The following is a 20,723-nucleotide window of genomic DNA, read 5'->3' as shown; positions in this document are numbered from 1 at the left end:
TCTTGAAACATTGTTAATTAAGATTTCATTCTTTTCAATTCGGATAAAATCAGTGAATTATTATATTACTTAGTCTCAAAAACACTATGTTTGTAGCAATATAAATAATATAAAAGTAAGAAGATGTGGTATGAAATCAAATGAGACAACTCTCCACAAGAGACCAAAATGATGTAGAATTAAGTTAACAGCTATAGGTCACCGAACGAAAACCTATTCCACATAGTCAGCTTTAAAATAAAGCATGAATATGTCTCGTGTATGGATAAGAAATGCAGAAAGTAACACAATTTCTAATAAAGATAAAACTGGAAATCAGAATACTCACAAACAATGATTAAACAGTATTAGTGTCTTAAACATTGACGGTACCAATAGTAGTACACCACATGAGCATTTTTTCTACAATGTTTCTGCAATAATGCACTTGGCCAACATGTTTGAAAATTCAAACGTTGAAGAGTTTATAATAAAAACCTAAAGTAAACCCTATAAAATATGTTTTCGCGGTTTTAGATATCAGTATAGTCGTCCGATCTGTTATTTTACCGATTGTGTTCTATTCCTGATTGTTACATTTTGACTGAGTGTGAATTCACATACGGTTGATTCATGCATAGTAAGAGACGCGTATCCTGTCGACGCATCCGGTCCCGCCCCTATTAGAAAGCGATACCATCGGTTTTTGAGTTTTACCTTGATGTCTCTTCGTAATCGATCTACGATAAACTACTGTTGTCTTGATTTACAACGACGGAAAAGAAATATAACACAGAACTTAATTTCACTCATATATTTGTGTAATGAAAACTTTTGATGCTATTAACTGCACTTCTCTGATTACAATATAATGCTTACCCTTCCGGAGCACCTAAAGTCTCCCCCGGATTTTGGTAGGATTCGTGTTGCTCAGTCTTTAGTTTCTATATTGTGTGTTCTGTGTACTGTTATTTGTCTTCTCCTCGTTTTTCATTTTTTGCCATGGCATCGTCAGTTTGTTTTCGATTATGAGTGCCTATCTTTTATTGGAATTATCAGCATAACATTGTTCCAACATATTACAGTAGTATATATTCCATTCTACTGAATTACGCCCTTTCAAAAATACGGAATCCGCCACTAAATTAGATTGGGTTTAAAATATAATTAAAAGTTCATTATCTTTTAAACAATCGGGGAATATGGTTGTACTTATCGATACTTTGACCATGCCTCGTGTAGAATTAGTGTCATGCTTTCTGCACGTTAACGAACCCTTATAACACCTCTCTCAGGTATATAGCCTGCGTAAAGGTAACATGACTGCCTCTAACTTTAAATAAACATACCCTAACTTTCCTTTGGCTGGCAGCATTTCCACGCCCAGATCCAGGTATTTTTACAGAACCTACCAAGTAATTGCTGATTTGTTCCCGAATATGCATGAATCACACATCACTGGACGTTAAGCTAGCAACAATCAATACATCAATCAATATCAAGGAAGATTGGACACATTTGTGTCGTTCCTAACTTATCGACATGTTCTATCCGGCGTTTTGCATTTGCGCCAATCTGCAGTTTCATTTGCGCCATTTTTTTTTTTCATTTGCGCCAAATTTTTTTTTCTTTTGCGCCAATTATTCTTTCTTCATTTGCGCCAATTTACAGGTAACACAAGTCATGAGACATATAATTTGTATAGAATTTATTGATATAATAAAAAAAACTTCCTTCTGCCATCTGCCCCCTGCTCACCACGGGGAGGTGGAAGTGGGATTTCAAGCAGTTTATTGCAAAAGTTTCTAAAACTGTATATATTACACTTTAAATAGCACTTTTTTAATGAAATAGTTTGACGTCAAAAGTACATTTGCATATTTACAAGTCTTTCCTAGCTGAGTATGTATGCAACACTTCTAAGTTGATTTAAACACTTCTGTTACCCGAACATTTACATTTTATGGATGTCATAAAAAAATCCAGGCATGGCAGCAACCGTAAGAAAACATGAAAAGGAAAAAAATGACTGTTTTAATAAAAAGTATAGGATGTATTGTAGAGAAGATATCACAAGGTCAGGCAAACAACAAGTGGACAAACATATTAATCAACAAAAAACGATGACGAAACACGCATGTTTTGTCATCCTGTGAGAGATCTACAGTGATGAAGAAAGTTTGTTTCATATTTTATTTAAATTACAACGATTGCATATGAGTTCAGACAGTTAAATCAAAAAAAGGCTTTAGTCTGGTTTTAAAATTTCTAAGATAAGAGGATGTGATTGAACTGCTGGCCACTGCGCTTTCATATTTAATAAATCTTTCTTATACTCCGCATAGCTTCTAAGTGTTGAAAATTTGTCAAATATCTGCCAGAGTTTTTCGTCCGGATTTTTATTGTTTTTCTTGCAAAAATATCTTAACATGTCCACCAATTTCCATTGAATTTGTTCCACTTTTTCTGGTTCGTCTAATTTGACTCGATCTGTGTGAAAAAAAACAATATTAAATGTTAAATTCAGCTTTTAAACTATTACAATTGCAACATTATACACGGATTGAATGATTGGAATTTAACGCCACTTTCAGCACTATTGTACTATTTCGTGGCTGTCATTGTCTTTCGGTGGAGGGAGCCGGTGAGAACCACCGACCTTTGACAGAAAAATGACAATCCTCGTCAATTAAAATTGGAGTCGAGCGCACCTGCCACGTGCGGGATTCAAACTCAAAACCTGTATATGTGTTGAGAGGCTAGTGATACAGTAGTTTGACTACTTAGTCCACTCGGTCACCGAAGCCCCCACAATATACAAGGATCAGTATATATATGTACATTTTTAATCAGGGTATTTGCTTACGATAACTATACCTTCAGCAGTGGAGTAGGATCAGCCTACCCTTCAGGAGCCCCTGAGATCACCCCACGTTTTTGATTGCATGGGTTCGTGGTGCTCAGTATTTAGTTTTTTATGTTGTGTTTTGTGTACTGAAATGTGTATTTTGGTCTTTTTCTCTTTTTTTACCAGGGCGTTGTCATTTTTTTTTCGTTTTATCAGTTTGAATGTCCCTTTTGGTATCTTTCGCCTCTCTTTGATTAACCTTTTTCACTTTCATCCCTGTTTTTTTTTTTTGTGGTTGGGTTCGTGTAGCTGGTCCTCAGTTTGTTATGTAATGTTTTGTAGACAGTTGTTTGTCATTTCGTCGTTTTTGTCGATGTTTGCCATGATTCCTTTATGACCTACGATGATTACTTTTTTCCATCATTTTAAATATATTCATATTTTAGAAGTTCGTCAACAACATAAACCATTTTGCAAAATGTAAATTTTTTTTTCTACAAAGCTAATACGACATTCTGTGCACCGGAAGCTGATTTGTCTTTATAATATCGATCGGTCGCAGCTATGATGTGTTAATCAATAACGCAATGTATTCAGTGGTGTGAACATCATCTTATCAACGATTTATAATTATGCAGCAATAGATGGAGACTTAAGGGGGCATTTGAAATATTAGCATGTATGAAAAGTATTATTTTACTGACATGAATTTCAATGTTCGTCATTTTCGAAATATTAACAAAAATGTGTGCCTTGATTTTTTACAAAGACCACATAAAAATTCCTTGTCATTTCAGGACAGCTTCTCTTACGATAAAATGTGTCCAAAGGAAGTGAAAAAAAAAAAACAGACTGAGTAAATATTTGATGTGAAACTAGGCAAATACGATTATACGTGAAAGGAGACATCGCTGAAATAATACCACGTGACCTGAAAGGTTGCGCAGACACTTCCTAAATTGCTGTCAGTTCTCTCCGGTAACACAATATTAAGAAAAAATCAAAATTCAAAATGTATCTCTTCATTACCTGTAAAAGTGAGCACAATTCCACGAGAAAGAGTTACTTCTTCGACGGTATATTGACACTTTTGAAGGATAGCTGCGAATTCCGAAAGTTTAGCACACTCATTTTGTCCCATAATGCTATCAAATTCACTGAAGTGTAAACCATATTCTATGGCAAACGATGGTGATTCTACAGCAATTACACCAAGTTCTATGTTGATTCGGTTGAACATTCCAAGAAACCCGTATTCAACATACCCAGCTACAATATTGAAGATAAAGATATTCGTTAACTCTTTTTAAAAATAACAATGAATATTCATTCCGCAACCTTATTTTAAAAACCTATTTTACAAAATATGAGTGATGCACTTGCGCAGAAAAAAATATTACCAGATAGTACGCAAATACAACGTGCTTGTGCCATTTTCTTTAAATATGAAGGAACTAGTTGACCTATCTATGAGTAGTTTCTCTGTGGAAAGACTCTAAAATAAGAAAGTCCACAATTGGAAAAAATACTTTTGTCTGATAATCGTAACCCTTATGACGAAAAACGTTAACGGTATTTTGTCACCTGTATTTGACATAAACGATAAGTTTTAGTGCGTCCCGATAAAGAACAACATCATTTCGATGGAATTATTTAGAAAAGAGACATTGAAACACAGGTCTGGACCAATTCGGCCGTATGATCCGAATTGGTCCCCAAAAGATAACCACAGAGAGGAATTTTACCTCTTGGTTCTTCTACAATAGAAACAGCAGAAAGATTTGTTCATCGGCTTGGTCTTCTTATTAAAATTACAAATTTCAAGTTTGCCTCAAGAGTACCTAGGTACCTATACTGGCGTTAAAGAGGATGACAAAGATTAGATAATAGCAAATTTACTACTTGTTCTTACAGTTACGAGACCAGTCATATTAATCTCACTTTTCAATTATGTTTAAATGTTATTTCATCTGTCTTTACAAAATATCACGGACAATATGATAAAGAATGTGCTCTACTGAGTATTCTAATTCTCCGTGATCTACACAGATTTCTGTATATAGACGTAGTAATGAAATCGTTGGCATTTTTTTGTATTCTCATCTAACTCATGATAATTAATGTATACCAAATGAATCATAAAAATATATATTATTATCTATAAATGGTGTGTCATGTGTCTGATTGGGATTCTGATCAATTGATTACCGTGTGCTGTAAAATATACAAACAAGCAAACATGGTTTAGGAGCCGACTATCTATTATTCTGGGGGGATGACTTTTCCGGATTGATAATCTATTTCTATCTGTTTCTATGTATATTTTCTTATTTCTTTTTTTCATTTTCAAAATGTTCCTGAACCACGGTCGGATTCATTGGCAACCACGTAGCGCAATCGCCGTCAAAGGGGATATTATATTTGAAATGCTTAATTTTGAACATTTTAAGAATATTGTATCATAATAGGAATAACAGTACTGTATTTGAATAGTTGCCACAGTCCTTTTTGAATTTGACGGTCGCAAACATTTGTTTTACTTGGTCCGCTCCGTCGCTAGTATCACTGCATGTGTGGCCGTCAAATTTCCAATTGTCGTAGCAACTCTTCAAGTTCAGTACTGTTATACAAAATAAGTACAAGGATCACATATGTAGTAAACATATATCAGAGGACGTCCTTCAAAACGGGTGTGGATGGGACTTTACCGAATAGAGAATAATGGGGAAAAAATATAATGAATAGGAAAAACGGACCTAAAAGTTAAAGAATACAGAAATGAAGGACCCCCCCCCCCCCCCACCCCGCCCCCTTTCCCAATCCTGACCCTCTTCAAATACATTGCTTACCTTTCAATAAAGTAGCCTGGTCATGCTTAGACAGATTACAAAATTCTGGAAGCTTTCTTGCAAAATTGATCATGCCTCGAATAGACCTGTCCATTTCTATAGCAATCATGCTCATTTTGTCCTTACGGTCATCAAGTTCGATTCCAGTTGCTTTATGGAATTCCTCATAAACACTAGCAGGCAAAACACCCATGTTACCAAATACTTCCTGTTTCTGCTTATGTCGTTCCTGCAAACAAAGGATTGTAAATTTCATGTCAATTATAGAGTCCTAAATCATTGAAATGGAAAATACGTAAACCTTAGAAAATATACCAGTAACGAAGTAAAGAACAATATCAATAACGTATATGTCAAGGAGATTCATATGATTGTGTACCTTCGTTGGCATATAAAACTTGAAAACTAAGGGATACATACAATGGTAGATCATGTGACCACATAACTGACCACAGTATTTGGTGGTATAAGAAACGATCTCTGAAGGTACAAACCAGAGGCACATTTAGAGGGGGCCCGCTCAGTTCACCTTCAAGGAGCTACATGTATGGCAACTGCACAGACTGTTAACATATCAAAGTCCTAACGTTGCCCAGCCCCCCCCCCCCCCCCCCCCCCCCCCCCCCCCCTTGTTTTCAATTTCCTGGATCCGCATTTGCAAACATACTATTCCTATTAACGACCACATGGGTAATTAAGTCTTTTGGGTTATGAGATATTTCTTTAAACACTCATTCTCGTAAAACCACAAGGGATGACTAGGATCAACAATAGATATGCAACATTGTCTTAAAGATATAAAAACGTTCCCCGTGACGATTGATTGATTGTTTGCAGGTGCTTAACGCCACTTTCAACACACAGTATAAATCTCGAAGGTCAATTTGTATTGGTGGAGGAAGCCGGTGTACCCGGTAGAAACTACCGATTTCGGCAGGAACACTTATAATCCTAGTCAATTACAGTCGGAGTTTCGAACTCACATAATGAGTGTGAACATGCTAATGATAACTGCACATGAATTACTTAGACCACTCTAGCCCTCTAGATGATTTAAAATAAATATTCGTGCTACTACAAATTATGTTTAACGACTCAATTTCCACGAAATGTCAAACGTTCGTTCTTTAATTTGCTCAGATTGCAGTGATAAATTACTAATTTGGTATTTGCATGTCTTTGAAAGCGTCACAGATGTACAAATGTACTTTTATGCGTGTGTTCAGAGCATTTAAGTTCTGTCACGGATTGAACGTCACATTCTAGATAAATTAAACATTATATCAACACACCGGGTTTCCCGATCCGAAATCCGCGTAGGGATCCGAATACCGAGGAGCAATAAATGAAAAGTTTGTCACGGTGGGTAGGTAAAATCTGGATCCAATTCCAAAGGAGCATAATTCCTCCGTGGGAATCGGATTCAGATTTAACTTCCTCCGCGGATTTAGGATCGGCACACTGGTGTGATCAAATAAACTTATTTTCTCGATAACTTTTCCAGACTTAGTAAAATGAAAAAAAAAAACAACAACTTTTAAGAAATCACAAAAGGCTTTCCGTTAACTCAACTTGACTGTCTACTACTAGCAAATGCAAATTAACACTATTGTCATGTGGAATGTATACATTTGGAAATATCCACGTACATTTTGTTAATTAGGTCAAAAGAAGCGTTATTATAAAAGAATTACCTTTATTCGAAACACAGAAATACAAAATGTAGTATGGATAGGTTCACATAATAAAAACATGAGTACTAACTTTCAAATTGATGTGACCACCAGGGGCGGATCCAGGATTTAAGGTAAGGGGGCGCAAACTTAAATTTTCGAAATGTTTTTTGAGGTAAAATTATCGAAATATTCTCTTCAGATATTTTATTTAGCTGAGGACAACCCATGCTTTGCAAATTTTAGGGGGGGGCGCACGCACGCCACGCCCCCGCCTGAATCCGCCCCTGAGTCTACAACTTCGTTGTAAACTACCTTAAACCAAAATGTTAACCTGATTATAGGGACGAACGGACGCACAAACCGGAAAACATAATACCCTCTTCTATCGTACGCGGACTATAAACAGAAAGAAGAAAATAGTGATGGTAGCATGTAGCATGTAAATAAGTGAACTTGACGCTATTCGGGTTATTCTATGTTTATGCACAGGGGTGTCTAAGTTCATCTATTTGTTTTTACCATGATCAACAACGTACTGCTTTCATCCCTTTTTACGCGGCGCACTTGCTGATAGTAGTGAATAACAATGCCAAATGCTGAACTCAGCTGGATTTAAAGTAAGAGAGCGGAAACGATTTGTGGCGGACGGATGCACTTACGGGAGGACGGACGGACAAGATGATTACTACAGAAATTGTGCCGATTAATCTGCAAGGTCATAAACAAAATATTAGGAATTAGTATGGAGTTAAAATACTGATACATACGTATATTATCTGATGCTTTTCCTTTAGACCACCTGGTAAAAAACCTTGTCGAAAATCAGGAATTATTTCCTCTTCAACTTTGATTAGTTCCTCTACAAGAATATCTGCAACAGTATTATAAATAGGAATGTCGGACTTCTTTACTTTATCTGGTTGTGGTATTGGTTTTGTCTTCTTTTTAACTTTTGGGGTCTCTTGTTTTGCAATTCTATCTTGCTCCTTCAATTTCTTGACTTCTTTATAATCACTGGTTCTTTTGTTGTACGAGTACCGACCAATCTTTATAGCTGTTGAAATAATCAAATACATTTGTTAACTATGAAGCCTGACGTTAGACAATTGCAGATTTGTGTGACATAGAAAATCTACGAATATTTGCTTCCATAGATTCCACTTTTGTCACAAATCATTTCCACAAAAAGCATGGGACACGGGCTAGCGTGAATGTTTGCTTATCATAAGAAAATACTGTTCATTTACTTTGTAACCATTTTTCAAAATTCTATGTTGAATAACAATTCCATTGCATGAGAAATAAGGCATCGACTATTGATCCTGTGTGTGGAGCATGGTTTTATTATATCTAAACAAACTTGTTTGTTCAACTCTAATCAAAATCAACTGTTTTTCTTCTTTAATAAACTGTTAACACAGAGATATGTCTCGCCTATTTGTAATTTTGATAATGCAAATGTTGAAATAAAATAGCAATACTTTAACATGTAAGTTATGCAAATATTCAAAGTCAATGAACCATGACTGAAGGTACAGGGCTAAACAATCTCCATGGAAATGAGATGTGCCAATGCTAATACAACTGCAAACCAAATACCATTGACTTTTCATAAGTCGTTCCCTTTAAACAAACCTAAAAACAAACATTAACTTGTAACTATGTAAAAGTTTCAAAGTCAATGAACCATAATTAGGGGGTGGGGTTATATAATCTCCATGGAAATGAAACTTGCAAATGCCAATACATTTGCATACCGAATATAATTGACTTAACATTAGTGGTTAATCTTAAACTGACCTAATCACAAACTAATACATGAAAACTAAGCAAAAGTTTCAAAGCCAATAGACCATTAATGAGAGGGCAGGACCAAATAATCTCCAGGGAAATGAGATATGCCAATGCTAATACAACTGCATACCAAATATCATTGACCTACCACTAGTGGTTCACCATGAACTAGACCTAATCACAAACTAATACATTGTTGGCGCCGCCGACGCCGGAAACAGCATACATATGTCCCCCCCCCCCCTCAAAAAAAAAAAACGTAACGTTTTTTATTCGTTTTATTTATAATTTTCAATAGGAAAATAACTATTTTATCGATTGCCTTCTGAATATTTTTTCTCCAACTAATTATAATCAAATAATCAAAATAAAACCACCATGCCTCCAATAAGAAAGATAAATGGACGGTGGCACGTGGTAATGTATATTTAACCGAGTTTCATATTCATTGGAGGGTGTGGTGTTTGACATACACGTATTTGATAGACATTTGCCTATTGTAAAAAATCTATGTGTATCTCTTCTACATGTCGATGTCGATGTCATTATTATTTTTTTTTCATTTGTTGGTTGACTGTGTCAATGACGGCTATTTCGTGTCTACCTTTTTACATTTTCATATCTGTAAAAAGAAATCTTACACTGAAGAGTAAAGTGACATCCATTTAAAATTCGGGGCCCGAAAAAGGGGGCGTGGTCTGCGACATGTTTGCGTGGAACGATTATTCCTTTTTTGAAACAATACTCATAATTATATAATATTTTCATTTTTCATGCATAACTATTTCCAGCATTTCCTTGGTCAGGTAATCTATTTTCAAGCTGCCTGTGGAAAATTTACACATTTTACCAGTTGTAATTTCATATCATCATTGTTCAAATTTCCCCTATCCCTTCGTCAAAATGTGAAGTGGTCATCCCCTAAGAGACAGACTTTCATAACATTTTCAAAGACCATTCATCTACCGCCAGTAAATTACATAGAAATATTAATAGATTATAATCTTTATTAAAAAGGCAAGCGATTTCTCAAAAAGAGGTAACAATTAATCGGATTTTTGCAACCGTCGAATCTCATATTGACGCTGGCAATTCTTCAAATAAAGAAATGCTATTCGTATTCAAATTAAAAATGTGTTAAGGTTCAAAATTAAACGTTTGAAATGAATATTTCATAAAGATGGACTGTGATATTATCGCACAACCTTGCCAAATTAAGACTTAAAGTATCAGCCATGGAATTGACGACAGGTTGCATCCAATCAAAACATGCAAAAGGGGCGTTTCATAAAAAAATACATTTTCTTTTCCGAGGGGGGGGGGGAGGGTAATAGTCAATAAAATACATGTATGGTTTGAAAAAAAATTACATAACATCACTAACCATCATGAGACATTCCAACATCCAAACATTTCTTGTATCTACAATAAGAACACATGGTTCGTTTTCCTGTTCCCAGTTTACAATTTCCAGTTTCTCGCATACATCTGTATTCCTCCTTATTTTGGACAACTTTCACTATACTGCGTCGGAAAAACCCCTAAAGTACATTAAATATGTTTAGATCCCGGAGTGCTTTAAATATATTAATAATATATACAATAGGTATTTTTTTTACTCGAGAAGCCCCAAGTTAACAACTTTAAAAGACCGTACGTTATCATGCCCATTTGTAATATACAGAAACCGTCCAAAGCTCATTCTGTTCATCTATGGTTAAATTATCTTCTTATCAGCTCATGGCAGAGAAAATATACTAGTATTGCTTAGTTCTCCTTCATTTGTTTCACTTACGGGTAAATTTAGATGTTAAATTTAAAAACATTGAACCTTTTTATAGCTTACTGTATGAGTTTTGCTCATTGCTGAAGGCTGTACAGTGACATCTTGTTGTAAACATACTTCGCGTTTGGTCCTTGGAAATCATACCACATTCAAGGAATTGTAAAGATCTTTTGTAGTTTAATTGATTGCAATGGTTCCTAATTTTAATTGTAAACAAACATTTTCTGTCAATTTTACATGTATACATAATATAATGATGTAATCAAGTGTTATGCATTGCAGTTGAGGACATGTTTCATATAGACACTGGCTACGATTACGTTGATTACGTAACACTATTTTTTCGTTAGCGTAGTCTTTGGTATAATATTGTAAAATTTTCCAGGGTTTTTTGTACCTTTTTAAACACTTTGGAAAGAGAATACTTTTTATTCATTATATTCACAGAATGCATCATTGATTTATAAAAGACGGCAAATCTAAAAGAGAATTGGAACGGGAATACCCAAATGTAAAGTCATAATATTTATAGAATGCAAAGTTGATTAGGGAGCTACCATTTGATTTTTATGAGGGGGCTAGGATGAAATTTGAAAAAAATAAGCAGGACAGGAGTTTTGAGTAAAAAAAAAGGCAGGATGAGATACTTGCAAAAAAAAAAGTAAGGATAACCTTTTAAAAAAAGGCAGGACCGAATAGAGTGAAAAATAAAAAAGGCAGGACAGAGATTACAACTAAAAAAAATGCAGGACACAATTTTTCATCCTAGACCCCCCCCCCCCCCCCCTAAAAATCAAATGGTAGCTCCCTTAAAAAAGGACGGCAATTATACCTTGCAAGGTTCACAGGTATTTACACCATAATGCAAACCAGACGCCTTTTCCCCACACACTCTACATGGCGGAAGTGCGTCTGGGTTTGGTGGATGTTGTCGACTGTTTTTGAAATATTTTTTAATACTCCTCACTTTTCCAGGCGGATTCGAGTTCGCCCCTTCGTCCTCAGAAGATGATTCTGATTTAGGGGACTTCGATGAAGGATTGTGTAGAGAACTACCTATAATCACCAAGCCGGAAGTTCGTTCTGAACTAATTCCTGACGTGGAATCGGGACTGACTGGTTTACAGATACGTTTATCACTACTGGTGCTCACTCCGGAATCTGGACTTGGTTGTTTGGAAGGTTGGGCTATGGCATCATTTGCAGTTGTTGTTTCATCAGTATCATTTTCAGAAATGGCGCATTTGCAATTAGAGCACAGTACTTTTGACTCTGTCGCTGGAACGGAGTTGGATGATTGTTCATGTTGATTGCTATCGTCTACAATATGTTCTAGCAGTGAGAGAGAGCTGGTCAATTGTACATAATTATCATCCCATTGATTGGTTGTAAACTTTTCTTTCAACTTGTCCATTGTGCTGGAGAAGAGAAACCAAAGAGCTATTAGCAAAGCAATTCACAACTTTAATATTTTAAAGATGGTGAGAAAACTAGATAATTTTCGTTCGAAATGTTTGGCAGGGAAAAAAAATCTTCCATAAAACAATCTTCATGGGGTCCTACTGTGATTGGCGGAACACATATAAACATAGCATTACATCATTTTAATCTTGATCAGGCCTAAAAGTTTGGGAAAACAGTGTTACACAGAGGTGTATCATACACAGTGCGTTAAATAATTAAGGTTAGTGTGCATGACATGTAACCACCGCCGATATGCATATTTATCATATGTCGTTCTAAATAGTTTGTCTCCGAGTGTTGGAGGTCAGTATAAGTAATTAAGCCCTCGCTGTCCATCCAATACATGTACTTCAAAAATAATGCAGGGGTTTATGCATCTATGACAACCGAGACGATTTCAATTTTGAAATTATAAATTTTCCCCACATTCAATGACATTAGCAGCAATATACCACTCCACCCTCGAATAGTCGATTGGAGTGTACATTTTTCAACTCATACGATATGCAAGAGCTTGCAGCTGCTGAACTTCATCGGTGTCTGAGCAAAAGATTGATAGGCCAGTGTTTTGTCGCAGAGCGTTTCGTCCTTTTTCACCATAAGTTCCTCAGAAAGAACCAAGATCTAATCTAGATAAAATTAGTGTCTACTTCACAAATAATACAAGATGATCTTGAGTTATAAATTTTAGGTGCTAAATTGTGTATCTTTATTTCTTACTTTACAGTTTTCCTTTATTTGTCTGTGTGCTCTTGTGTTTCTTTTGGTCGTACAAGACTCTTGACGTGACTCTGTATTTATGCATACAACTATCTGGTGTTTTGCTTTGAGCGTACCTGCAGTTGGGTCCAGAGGTACGAATCGGACGCAAGAGGTTTTTACGGTGTTGTTTTTGATTTTGTATACGCTCGCCGCAATATAGCCTTTTTGTGTTGATGCGGCGTAAAGCCACGGGGGGGGGGGGGGGGGGGGGGGGGGTCTCAATATAAATGAAGGGTATATACATATGTGCCGCTGGAATGGGTCCCTTTTTTGATACGTCAAATATATCAATGGGGTGCAATTTTACCGAGAAAAATATATCAATAGGTAGTAATTGACCAATTGTGATATATCAATGGGTCATAATTTTTCAGTTTGTTGTGCAACGATTTTCACAGAATTTCCCAAACTCTTTGTTATTAAAATTTCCACATCTGCTGAAACTTATTGACACAAGTTTTGTTATTGATCAAATTTTATTACACTGTCACAATTAATAATCTTTACCCACTAGAGTATAGTAAAAAAAAGGTCACATATCGAACCTTTTGCACTTATTGCGTAACACATCGATCTATTGTATATGCATATAGGTACTATTTGAGCTGATAAATATATGAATGGGTTATGATTTCGCTGCACAACTGTACCCAAAATCCCATGTTGAGACCCCCCCCCCCCCCAAGGGGCGGATCCAGCCATTTATAAAAGGCGGGTTCCTAACACAGGATAAGGGGGGGGGGGGGGGGTGTTGAATGAGATATAACGAGTCCAGAACCAATCCTATATATACCAATACATATTCTTAGTATTAGATTTTATTTCATAATCTATTTTGTTCAATTCAATATTTTATCATAAATATTTGTTGTTTTTTAAGGTGTTTCGGTTAAGGTTTAACTACCAAGGCTTTTCCTCATCAGGTATCCCAAGCCTCTAACTAATAAAATAATCAGTTTCAAAAGGAAAGTTCAAAGCATCCATACGCATAGAATTTAAATATTCTGCATACATGGATACGACACCTGGTAACTTTGTATTGATGTATTGTACTCTAAATTCAATCAGTTTATGTTTTGATATAACTACCGTCTTTTATGTTGTGATTTATCCTATAACTTGGAGGATGTAAGTAGATCCTTCAAGTTTTTGTGTCTTTTATATGCTATGATCGGAGGTTTTGGAAACATAGTTTTTGTGCTATCATTTTGTTCAATTAGGTGCCAATGTTTTTTTTATTGCTTTATTAAGTCCATTGAAGGAAGGATTAAATTTGGTGGCTAAAACTAATGGAGGCATTGCTCTTTTGTTTTTAAGCTTGTACCTTAGACAATCTTTTCTTTCCCTATGCAATGCCTTTGTTATTATGGGGTTTATATACTTTTCCGAGTATCCCCTATGGAGAAGTTTTGTTTTGAAAGTTTCAATTTCTTTTAGTGTATCATTTTTGTTATTTGATGATCTCATAAACCGCAATATTTCTGCAGTAATAAATCCATTGAACACCGATGATGGGTGAGCTGACGTTCTTTCAAGGTAGGTTTACGGTATAGTTTTACGTCTAATATATTATGATTCAGGAATCTGTTTCCTTTAAAAATTGTGACGTCAAGGAATTGAATGCTAGTGTGTGATATTTCATGCGTAAATTTTATTAACGGGTGTATATTATTAGCAATGTTAAATAATTCAGTAAGATTATCTTGACTAGAATTGAAAAGAATGAATCCATCATCTATGTATATAGATAACAGTGCTAAGTTATCTTTAAAAGGAAATATATCAAGAATATTCGTTATAATTTCAAACATTCTGAAATCAGCCAGGGATGGGCTCATTGGGGCTCCCATTGGGATTCCACATGTCTGTCTGAATATCAAGTTATTAAATTCAAATTCATTATTGCATAGAATGAATTGAAGTATTCTTAAGAAGTCCTTTTTTGGTGGTAGAGGTATTTCATGTTTATTACGACATATTTTGTACCATGCTCTGTCAACTGCTTGCAGTATTTCATCGTGAGTTAAGGAATTGTACATACTAGTTATATCAAAAGTGCACATAATTATGTCATCAGGTGCCCTTATTTGTTCTATTTTGTTAATAAATGAGGTTGTGTCCTGTGTATAAGTCCATAATTGGCTAACTACTGGTTTTAGGAAGTAGTCTATAAATTGACCAATTTTTTCAAGTGGACTATTGCATAATGATACAATTGGTCTCCCAGGAATATCAATATTTTTAAGGAAATCTTTGTTAGTTTTGATTTTTTCTCTATCTTCATGGTTAATTTTGTGAATTTTAGGCAACATATAGAGTCGTCCCACTCGTATATTGGCATTATTGGCTAGGTATTTATATGTTATATCGTCGATATATTCTTTCTTGTGTAGTTGTTTGATCATTTTTTGAATAGTTTCGGATATTTTGTTCGTATTAAATTCATGAATTTGCTCATAGCATATACTGTTGTTCAGGAAGTTCAGTGTTTGTATAATATATAGATTTTTATCCAGAACAACAGTAGATGAATTTTTGTCAGCTTTCTTAATAATTATATTATTATTTGAACGTAAGGTTTTGAGTGCCGCTCTCTCATGTTTAGAAAGATTATTTCTAACTTAAAATTTGTTTATTTTTAGTCTGCATATTTCCATCTTTGTGGCAAATAGATAATTTTCTATTGTGTTGTTTGATAAAGAGGGTTTGAATCCCGATTTGATTCTAAAAGGATGATTGGTGTCCGCATTAGATTTTTCACTAAAGTGATATTTGCATCGCATTTTTCTGCCTAGTTCGTCAAAATCTCGTAAGAGATTTTGTTTAATGTATTTTACATCAGGACTGGGAATAAATTTTAATCCCTTTGCAAGAACTAATATTTCATAGTTTGTGAGATTTTCACGTGAAAACACTTCTATATAGTTTAAAGCTTTTCTTACATTTTCATAAAAGTTTTTTGTGGGGCCTTTGTTATTATTATGTATACGGAGTTTACTTTTGTATTTTATTAATCGTTTTGTCTGATCCCTTTTCCTGAGAGATCTTTTTCTATTACTCATAGTAATATATTTGTTTAAATTTCTTTTGTGACAAAACTACTTTCTTTGTTTGTATAATTATTTCAACTCTAATTGAGAGATGAAATGAATATATATAACATTCAACTCTATTTGAGAGATGAACTGTATTTTACTAATTCTACTCTATTTGAGAGATGAATTGATTTGTATTTTGTTTAAATCTATTTCAAAAATTATACATTGTATATGTAAACTCTGTTGAAGTGTTTGTTCACTTCTGCGGCAATCAATGTGTACTGCAAATATACACAAAGAATTACCACGTGCATACATTAGTCTAAGACTTAGATTCTGATTGGATATTCCAATGTTCCCACGTCACTCGTAACAAACAATAAAGTTCGTCATTTGTATTCTCAATCTGATTGGTTGTTCCGTAATTAGTGTAGATCAGTTACTACGTCATCGAACCATCTAACTCTTGTCATATGTGTGTATTTTATTAAATAATGATTTAACACTTAATTGTTATTAAACTAGTAAGATAAAATCTAATGCTAATTAAATTCCTTTATATAAATAAGTAATGATTTAGACAATACTATTAAATTACGATATTAATATTATCATTCTAAAAATAAATAGAGGTAATTGTGAGACAGATATAATCTATTCGTGTAAAGATAAGGGTTGTTGATGAAATTGCTCTGTTTGCCCTTGCGTAGTCATGTGTATAATCTATTGATAACAATCATGCTACGTGTGTATGATATTTGTAAAGTTACGTGATTTTAGTAAAGATGTTGTAGATAATCAATATACGAACGAACTATAATTTATAGAATATTTGTACCTAGATAGTACGATTATAATGCTCATTTCTAAAACCATACGAAATTAAATGATTGCAATTTTAAGTATAATTTCTTAAGCGATCTTTTAATTAATAGCTGTCAATTGATGAGTAGCAATTTTAGCCTATTACATTATGTCTATTTGAGTAGCTAAAAAACAGGTAATTAAGGGACTTATCATTTTTTACCTGGGAGGGGGGGCTGGTCATTATGAAATCAATAATACAAAATGTCTTGACCCCCCCCCCCCCCCATAATATTTCACTATTTTTATTTGATCCCCCCTGTGAAAACATTTAAAAAATGTGATCCCCCCTCTATTAAACATGCCAAAATTTTAACATGCAAAACATCATTTTATTTCACGAACATATTGAAAATGAAATATTCTCAGTGGATAGAGTCCAAAAACATATTTGAGGCAAACTTGCCTTGAAATAGGGCTCTTCCATGAATATTGGAAGTGTGCTTTGAGTAGCTTATTCTGACTTTTTTTCTAATTTCCTATATTGGGCTATTAAAGAAAACTTGATCCTAAGTAACTCTGTGAAAATTTACATTAAAAAAGTTAACTTTTCGAAACAGTAACAACACATTATTTACTAAGAGGGGTCTATTATATTTCCCTCTCTTGAACGCTGCTTAAACTTGAGGCCTTATTGAAACCTCCATTGAGTCGCTAAACTTTTATATGGATAGTTCATTTCAGCTTGAACAATTCAATTACTCATTTATTGTCACATTTCATTCATAAATGTGTGATAGTAACCTCAAAATTTAGATTTATTAGCCTAAAAAGTACAAATTTTGAGGGAGTGTGAGGTATAAATGGAGTCAAAGGGATCTTGTAATGAAAACAAAAAGATACATAAGGGTTGTTCATCATCTAAGAATCATCTTTTGTATCAATATTCAACTATTTGTATGCAATTTTTAATCATTTATTGGAGAAGATCTTGCTCTACACTATATTCTTTCATGATGCGGCGTGATTTGTATTTTTGGACAAAATTTTGCACAAATCGCTGCATGCAGATTTCGTTTTAATTTATACTTAATTTCTCTCAAACTATTAAGCTGATTATAACAAAACTTGGCAGTAATGCTTGTCAATTTAGTGATCGGAGTGAGTGAAATATAACGACTGAATAATTCGGATTATGAAGCACCTATGCATTTTATATGGGACAAAATGACACAAAATGGCAGCTTCCTACATCACCAAAGTCGTGTGATGTCTTACTTAATTGTATATGAATGGTGTTAAAGATATATTTTCGATTTGACTGTTGTAATGTTCTTCTTGACATTTTGTCTCTTGAAGTATTATGAACTACTTATTTCCATGTGCAAAAAATATTGATCCCCCCACTTTGAATTTATAAAAAATTTGAACCCCCCCTTTTCCACATACAGAAAAAAACTTGACCCCCCCCCCCATGCATTTTGACCAGCCCTCCTCCCAGATAAAAAATGATAAGTCCCTAAGCCCACCATTTTCTCTTGAAAATGCCTGTGCCAAGTTGGTTTCCATGAGGGTCTGGATGGTGTTTAGAGAATAGATGACAGGGGCGGATCCAGCCATTTTTTAAAAAGGGGGGGGGGGGGTTCCAACCCAAGATAAAGGGGGGTGGGGGGTTCCAACTATATGTCCCCATTCAAATACATTAATCGTCCAAAAAAAAGGGGGGTTCCAACCCCCGGAACCCCCCTCTGGATCCGCCACTGGATGATAATGGATTGATACCACAGAAAAATGGGCCAAAAAAATAAATAGTAGAGAGAAATAGGCAAAACAAATAAAGAATGGAGAATAATGCGCAAAAAAATATAGAAAGATAAAGAAATGACTTAAAAATTAAGGAATACATAATTTAGGAAATCTCCATCCAGACCCTCTTCAATTATTTCCCGGTTGATAACGTCTACCGTTTGATTTTGTCAGTATTTATGGACTTCCCCCTTTTTTAAAATTTCCCGGCAGTTCGGTATTTTTTCTATACTTCTTTTCTTTTGAACAATCCTGACACCCTCGGTGTATTATACGAAAAGAAAAAACCTTAAAATATGCATGATCTATACCATAATTATATTTTTCCATATATATAAAATCTATTGCAATATTTACCGAATACTAAAGATGTAAGGTCAATAGTTAGAACATTTGATTTTCTGTAAAATACACTAGTTTATTTCCCAGGTAACCAATTAAAATGAAATTTAAGTGTTAATGTAAACTGATCTTTTAATTAAATAAACAATCGAGGTCCTAGTTAACGTACAAAATGTCATTTACATAGCAAATACTGTGAACTGACCTGAATATTCATGTAAAACAATCACCTGATAATAATTTACAAACTAGTTATAAATAGAACTTAGTTAAGCGGGAAATTTTAAATTAGAATAAAGATATGATATAAATGCAAAAATGCAAGAGTAAGATTACATATACAAATGAATTATTAGCATATACGAAGAAGAAATCATAAAGGAATTATAAAGGAATCATAGATACAAATGAATTATTAGCATACAAAATCACATATACAAATGAATTATTAGCATACAAAATTACATATACAAATGAATTATTAGCATATACGAAGAAGAAATCATAAAGGAATTATAAAGGAATCATAGATACAAATGAATTATTAGCATACAAAATCACATATACAAATGAATTATTAGCATACAAAATCACATATACAAATGAATTATTAGCATATACGAAGAAGAAATCATAAAGGAATTATAAAGGAATCATAGATACAAATGAATTATTAGCATACAAAATCACATATACAAATGAATTATTAGCATACAAAATCATTCAAATACGAAGAAGAAATCATAAAGGAATCATACGATCATTTTCCAAAGAAAACGGTGCCCAAACAAAAGAATATCGATTAATAATCCATAACAGAATAAAAATACAAGCACTAGGTTACATTGAAACAGAAAACCGAAGGAACATGCATACAATATTCGTACAATATTTCGGAACATATACAAAAGTTTACGTATATGTGTACAAGCTTTTGAAATTTGAGATAAAGGAGGGTTTGGATTGGGTTTACAGAATAGAGAATGATGAACAAAATCTACAGAAAAAATGGGCAGAGAAAATAAAGAAAAGAGAAAAGTATGCAAATATATATATAAATAAATATATGATAAAAGAGATGATTTTTCATTTCCTATCGTTAATTATCCATTTTTAGATGGTGACGTTCCCTTGTCACCATCTTACGGTGTTTATATATCTCAACTTGTACGATTCGCTCGTGTATGTAACAATGTTTTAGATTTTAACGAGAGAAATTTATGTATTACTGAAAAATTATTACACCAGGGTTTTCGATATCACAAACTAGTCAAAACATTTACTAAATTTTATCATCGGTATAAGGACATCATTCGTAAATATAGCTCAACATGCAGACTTCTTATACGTTTAGGTATTTCACATCCAATTTTTTATGAAAATATTCTTTATAAAGCACAAAAATGTCAGTATTCACCTCTGAAGCTAACAAAACCTTTAAATAGACTTATTAAGAAGGGATATAGTTACGATACTGTTGTCCCGTCATTAAAGATTGCATATTTTGGCGTTAATATTGATTCACTTATAGGGTCTTTGCATCGGCACTAAACACATTTATTTAAAAACCAGTTG

General features: G+C 34.1%; 1 protein-coding gene across 1 annotated transcript; it reads right to left on the bottom strand.

The window, feature by feature from the left end:
- Positions 1 to 1,994: 1,994 nt before the first annotated feature.
- LOC127704998 (nuclear receptor subfamily 1 group D member 2-like) lies at positions 1,995 to 19,411 on the bottom strand. The gene is made up of 7 exons (XM_052209244.1): positions 19,354 to 19,411; positions 11,765 to 12,350; positions 10,531 to 10,687; positions 8,120 to 8,406; positions 5,677 to 5,905; positions 3,857 to 4,096; positions 1,995 to 2,469 (listed from the first exon to the last, which is right to left on the bottom strand). The coding sequence occupies exons 2-7, from the start codon at positions 12,344 to 12,346 to the stop codon at positions 2,228 to 2,230; spliced, it is 1,737 nt and encodes a 578-aa protein (XP_052065204.1). The 5' UTR covers positions 12,347 to 12,350; positions 19,354 to 19,411; the 3' UTR covers positions 1,995 to 2,227.
- Positions 19,412 to 20,723: the final 1,312 nt, after the last annotated feature.

This window comes from Mytilus californianus, unplaced genomic scaffold, assembly GCF_021869535.1.
Source record: "Mytilus californianus isolate M0D057914Y unplaced genomic scaffold, xbMytCali1.0.p SCAF_6, whole genome shotgun sequence".
Classification (NCBI taxonomy): domain Eukaryota; kingdom Metazoa; phylum Mollusca; class Bivalvia; order Mytilida; family Mytilidae; genus Mytilus; species Mytilus californianus.
Note: the sequence above shows the minus strand (reverse complement) of the source record. Positions and strands in the feature narration are given on the sequence as shown.